The sequence below is a fragment of the Triticum dicoccoides genome, chromosome 3A (genome assembly GCF_002162155.2).
Source record: "Triticum dicoccoides isolate Atlit2015 ecotype Zavitan chromosome 3A, WEW_v2.0, whole genome shotgun sequence".
Lineage (NCBI taxonomy): Eukaryota > Viridiplantae > Streptophyta > Magnoliopsida > Poales > Poaceae > Triticum > Triticum dicoccoides.
The window spans coordinates 309869042-309875549 of record NC_041384.1 but is presented as its reverse complement, the minus strand read 5'-3'; the positions used below and the strand labels follow the sequence as shown (position 1 = coordinate 309875549).

Genomic DNA, 6508 nt, shown 5'->3' with positions numbered 1-6508 from the left:
GCGGCAGCGGCAGAATCGATCCGACTTCGGATTCGTCGGATCACCAGAGACGAGTGCGGTGGCATACGTAACCCTAATTTCTCGTCTCAATCTCGTATCTGCAACTTGTTATGTATTTCACTTGTTAGATAAAACGAGATAGAACGAGACACGAGAGACAAAAATTTTTACGTAAAAACCCTTATGGGAGAAAAACACGAACACACGTAGGCACAATTACTATTAGTATTACAAGCACGAGACGACACATCGTCTTTACGTGCGACTATATGGGGTACATATGAGGGCAATACATAAAAGTCCTTGAAAGACAAGTAAACAAGTTATAATCATACACGTCGGTACCAACGCAAAGGCCCACACCGTATGTACTACGTCTAGTCCAATACAATAAAATTTGAATCACAATTTAATAGAAACTGCCGCGGCCTCTTTTTCCAGCATCGGTTGGATGTATGCTGCAAAATGCAAATACATAAAGATTAATCACTCCAATCAATAGTGTGGTATCAGTGCAGTTATTGTGTGGTGCGGCATACTCACTAATTGACAGGAATACTAAAGCTATACTAGACACGATGCCCTTGTCAAAGCGAACAGATGGGAGGTGATAACTGAGCATCTGAGCTCATGCTTGGATACGAATTTTCAACAGTTTTTACTCTTCATCGTTGGTCTCTATTTGTCTCTACCTTTTAAACACTCATTTTGAGTGCTTGCAGCTTTAGCTTTAGCCTGATTTTAGTAATCTTCCAGTTACCAGGACATGAACTTAGCTTACATAGATACTCGCGGTTTGAGACCAAGGTAATATCATGGACTAGGAACACAATCTATCACACACAGCAGTTCACAGGTTTACACGTACACTATGACAGCATGCTAACTACTTCCTCCATCTCAAAGTGTCTCAACTTTGTACTAATTTTAGTACAAAATTGAGACACTTATTTTGGGAGGGAGTATAAGTTTTCTTCAACACATACTCCAATGCCAGCAACACTTGATATGTGTACAGACAATGAGGGGTGTTTTCATCAAAATTTGTCCCCATACTATTTGTATTACATAAGTTGGACAGCTCAAACTACATCTGAAGTGCAAGCTTTTTCACCACCTTTTTTCATTTCTTCTCTTTTCTTTTTTCCTTTTTTTCATTCTCAGACCAGCTTCCCACAGACCAACTGACTACAAGTATAAAAACATAGACGGCCGAAATCTACCTATTAGTGCAATTTACAAAGCAGGACAGGTTACTTCTCACCATCCAAGCTTCAAATCTTGTGGTAACATGCATCAGATTTGGAAGCAGTCAACCAGTCAGTCACTTGGAACTTAATCATGTTCACAAGACACTCTTCGGACATTCTTTCATGAGCTCTGCGGAAAGCACAGATTTGGTGTCACTACCTGTTGTATGCACCACGGGAGACGAAGAACTGATAATCTGGATGGCCAGCACGGCTGTCTCTCAGCCAATCGGCAGCAGCTTGCCTTAAGCAGCTAGCCAGTTTCCAATCACCATCAGTTGAGGACCAGACTGAGTTGCTAAACTTGTAGGAAGCCAAACCAAAAACTGGGAGTGGTATGTTTGGTGTGCTATCAGGAGCCCACGGATTATCAGGAGCCCACAGATTATCTGGACACAGGAATGCAGATAAAATTCAGATGGCGGCATTTAGGCAGGTAGGCAGCACAGGATGACAGCATTTAGGTTCCATTATCTCATTGCTCACTAACAAGGTTAACTAACATAGAAGAGGGCGTAGACATGCACTGGAAACTACTCCCTCCGTTCCCAAATATTTGTCTTTCTAGACTTTTTAAATGGACTACAACATATGGATGTATGTAGACATATTTTAGAGTGTAGATTCACTTATTTTGCTTCACATGTAGTCACTTGTTGAAATCTCTAGAAAGACAAATATTTGGGAACGAAGGGAGTATATATAGAGAAAAGCAATAAAAACATAAAGCTCTCTTTTTCTTTCTATAAATGACAGCTCACAGTAGGTAAACCTCAGTGCATCCAAAACATTAGAACTTGTTAAAGCAGTGATACAACTACCATATATAGTCATTTCATAGCTCAAGAATTCCTAGCATCGAGGTTTGTCAAAATCAAAACCTATTTTTTTGCTATTAATTGGGTTTACAGATTCTAGCTGGTCACAGATGTGAGTTGCCAGGGCAGCTAGGCACCAACTGAAAATGGAATGACTCAATTAATAGTAGATAGCTGTTTTATGTCCTATTCATTTCTTTCCCCAGTGCACTGAAAACATGCTAAATGTATGTACATGCCCAACAATCAGAAAAATAAGCACTAGCCAAAAGCAAGACTCCCCATGTTCATTGGGCGATAATCAAACCAATCTTATCCTAAGTACATGTTAGCTTCAACTCACACTTGATTAATGCTTGTGAATCTACAAACACTTCAGAGTAAGACTAACAATGTTTACTATAATAAAGATAAGTGCTACACTTGAACTTGACTCCTGACACTTGCTCACTTTTAAGAACGAGGACTAGAAGAAAGAGAAAGGATAAAGGATATTTAGATATAGAATTCTTCAGACTTCACATGTCTACTTAATCTGATCATGAACAGGATAACTGAATTTACAATAAACATGCATAGTGATGGGGCAGGTTTAGTTGGGAATCTGAGAGTGTTGGGGGCATCTATCTGAAACAGTGCAGGACGATGCTAGTGAAGCAAGCATTATGAGCTAATTCAACCTATGATCCGAGGAACAAAGGTCAAATTTAATTACCTCCTTGCGGGCAATTTGAAAGCTGATGGAAAGTGAGAAAGCAGGCATCTAAATCTTTTAATGTTGGTCCAGTAGGGATACGATAAATTGGGTACCTACACAATGCATAAGGAATTTAACCTATTAGTTGCTGCAATCATCCATCCAGCACCAATTTTGTATATATAGAGAGAATGTACCAAGCGATGCTCATCCAACTACGCGCTGATAAATCACAACTCCTAAGGGTCCTCAATCCTGAAAATCTGGCTGAAAGGCTAGAAATCTGAACAACAAATTTGTCAGAACACGAAAATACCATGAAAACTACACAAAGTTGTAACTTCTTGCCTTATCAGTCAAAGGTTCACGGCAAAACGGAGAATCAAACTCGAGGTACTGAAAGAGCAAGCGGCCATGAGTAACTCCAGATTCACCAACATCCCTTGAGAAGCCTTCCTGAGCAAAGTGTTTGACCCTTGCATGTTCATAATCACTGCTACCATCACTGCTGGAATCATGGAAATCTTCATCACTGTCGTCCATCATATGTCTGCTTCAAAAGGTTGATGCACACATAGTTAAGAATTGCATGCCACGATGGAATATTCTTGAGAAAAATAAATAACTGGCACAATACTTGTTATCACAGGACAATAAATGACAAAGCTAAAATAGATTTATAAATGGAAACAGGTGTGCACATAAATATGGGAAGAGAACTCCATAGGGCAAGGTGAGGCGGCCGCCCGACTTCGAATTGATGCAAAAGAATAGCTACAGGTATGTAGAGGTTGGGTCATTGACTCATTGAGTCGTCATTCTCACTGGGGACGATAAAAGAAGAACGTGGTCCGGCCAGGTCGCCTGGTGCAGGTTGGCCTTATGATTTGGGTTGTGAGCCGATGAACTTCTGCTGCTACCACTGATTAGCAAGTACCGAAGCAGACAAAGCTTGTCAGCCGAGCGAACACACGCACTATGAAGCAGTATGGATGAACCCTAGCGGCTGCGGCACACAGGCAGCGGCTGAAGCGCAACGTCAACACCAGCATGGGGTACACAGAGGTCGCAGTGCACAGTAGTGTCGTTTGGCCAGCGGTGGGTGGCACGGAAGCGTTGCCGGTGAAGGTGAAAGGTAGAAGATCAAATGGACATGAATGATAAGGGGCTAGCAAAGGCAAAGGGAAAGGTATAATTGAATCAAATTCTGCATTGTACATTGGTACATTGCGAATTTGTGATGTGCATTTTGGGAGTAAACAATATTGAAGGGGAGCCTTGGCGCAGTGGTAAAGCTGCTGCCTTGTGACCATGAGGTCATGGGTTCAAGTCCTGGAAACAGCCTCTTACAGAAATGTAGGGAAAGGCTGCGTACTATAGACCCAAAGTGGTCGGACCCTTCCCTGGACCCTGCGCAAGCGGGAGCTACATGCACCAGGGTTTTTTTTCATGTTATGAATTGCAGATATGACTAAACATTTTGAGTTACTTAGTAGTTGCAGTATGTTTACAGGGATCTTTCAATTTATTCTTGTTTTGCATCTTACTTTTCTTATGCTTTAGACAACACCTCCACCTCAAAAATAATCCCCTTAAATCATAAACCCCTTGCAGATGATTACGTCTTGTTTTGTCATGAGCAGAGGTGAATTGTACAAAGGCTTTAATTAGAGCCATAGATCCTACTCTAAAAACGGAAAACACAAATACAAAATGGCTATATGGAATCTGATGACTATAAAAACTTACATAACTGTTATAATAAGGAAGAGGTGCATAAGCAGCTTGAGCTATCTTCTATGGTACTACTAAAAAATGCTAGAAATGCCAAGACAGGTGCTGGCGTTGACATAAACAACAAAATATCAATCTGATTTGTAGTTACTTCTTGTTTCCCTTTGAACACAAATATATTTTCTGAATTAATCTAAGCACAAAATACACTTTTGAGACGGGTAGAAGTCTCATTGTAACATAAGAATACATACCACCAGATAAAAAGCACTTGAAGTTCTGGATTCATACTATATTCAAATTCGTTGATAAAGGATGAAAACCCCCCACAAGAGAAACATGTTGCAAATATTGTCTTATTAGTTTGTAGGCTCGTACAATAGGCTAGGCCAACTTGACGTCAGGAAATAACTAGTAAGTACATAGAAACGTTAAATAAGAAATGTCAATCATCCTAAGCACCCATAGGCAACCATAAGAACTGGCAGTGTATTGGAGAACTAAAGATAAATACGTACAATAAGAAATCAGGACAGTGATCTTATGGCTCCATAGATAACATCTACGCATACACACATCACAGAACCATTGGAGATTAAGTGCGCTTCTTTGTACGTACTACTAATATGTAAGTCATTAAGTTAACTCGAACTCATTTACTTCTAGCAGAAAAGAAATCGATGCCATTTACACTTTCTACTTGGACCCATAGCACTCAAATCAACACAAAAATAAGCTGTTACCAGTGTGTATTAGAAGAAACACGAACAACCTTGGGTTGGACGATGACTGCAGGACTGATGAGTCTCCATAGAGCTCGATGGCGGACAAGTAAGGCACATAGTACTGCACGACCCCGTCGCACCCGTCAAGAACGAGCGGCACCCCGGCACCATACGCACTCCACTCCTTGTACGCCTCCCATAGGTCGTCAAGAACGAAGTAGGGCCTCTCCCGGTTGGCATCCACGCCGCAACCCCTCCACTCTCCTCTCTGCATCGCCAAATCCACCAGTGATTCAGGAACAGTCGCACCCTCACAAGTCATAACGATCCAATCCTACGGTGTGGCGGGGGTCAATAGGCGAACCTCGGAGGGGTACTCCGCCGGCACGGACAGCGTAACGGCTGCCACGAACCTCTTGAGGTTGCCTGCAACTCCTACGGGGGACGCTGGCAACCGGGAGGGCTCCTCCGGCGCCTTCTCCTGGGTAACGGCGGCGGCTGCGCACCTCGACTTGGGAAGGCCGTGATGGTGCCCTCGTCGAGCCCTGGCAGCGTCGTAGAAGCGGCTGTCGCCCTGCCTCCGTCCTAGGTCCACGGCAGTGCCCATCATCCCACGCGCAAAGCAAGCTCAGGGACCAGACGCGCTAATATGGGAGGAAGGTACGGAATAGACGAAACCCTAACCCTAAGATTTGGGGAACCAATTCGATTGGAGGAAATGACAAGGAAGGAAGGAAATGGAAAGGGAGAGGAAGCAACGGTGTGCCGCGGGGTAGTTGTTGGCTTTTATAAAGGGCGGGCCAAAGGAGGACTGGAGGAGGAAGACGGGGGAGGGATGGGGTTGGGGCAGACCTGGCCAAACGGCCCGGCCTGGCCCGTGCTAATCGTGCCGGGCCCGCCCATCGTGGCACGTTTAATAAACGAGCTGTGCCGTGCCGGTTACGAGCACTGCTCTTGGTCCAGGCACGGCCTGATTTATTAAACAGAGCGGCCTGTGGCACATTTAGCATATTGGGTCATTTTTTTTGTCTATTGGGTTATATTTTAGGCCTATTTTTGGATTCTAATTTATGTTATGTATATATAAAATTCTGAAAAAAGATAATAATAAACGGGTCATGCCGTGCTGGCCCGCGTGCCCAGCCTCCAGGCCTAGGCATGGCCCATGGCGTGCCGGGCCTGACTCGTTTAGCCCAGGCCTTGCCGTGTCGTTCTTGCGTGCTACCAGGTCGGCCTAGTTAGCACGGCCCATTTGGCCAGCTGTAGGTTGGGATGGGGGGGAGG

The 6508-nt window shown here is 43.6% G+C and overlaps 1 protein-coding gene across 3 annotated transcripts; it reads right to left on the bottom strand.

Moving 5' to 3' along the window:
* Positions 1-226: 226 nt before the first annotated feature.
* LOC119268112 lies at positions 227-5995 on the bottom strand. 3 transcript variants are annotated; one of them, XR_005132919.1, is made up of 7 exons: positions 5589-5995; positions 5269-5492; positions 3114-3315; positions 2963-3048; positions 2784-2878; positions 1265-1639; positions 227-458 (listed from the first exon to the last, which is right to left on the bottom strand). XR_005132919.1 is itself a non-coding variant. In XM_037549621.1 (6 exons), exons 1-6 carry the CDS (start codon positions 5832-5834, stop codon positions 1407-1409), a joined length of 1086 nt encoding a protein of 361 aa, XP_037405518.1. In that variant the 5' UTR covers positions 5835-5995; the 3' UTR covers positions 837-1406. The 3 variants fall into 3 exon arrangements, 2 of the variants coding, with proteins under 2 accessions (XP_037405518.1, XP_037405519.1); XM_037549621.1 differs by lacking the exon at positions 227-458 and having other exon boundaries at positions 837-1639; XM_037549622.1 differs by lacking the exon at positions 227-458 and having other exon boundaries at positions 837-1639; positions 5272-5492.
* Between the last annotated feature and the right edge of the window lie 513 nt (positions 5996-6508).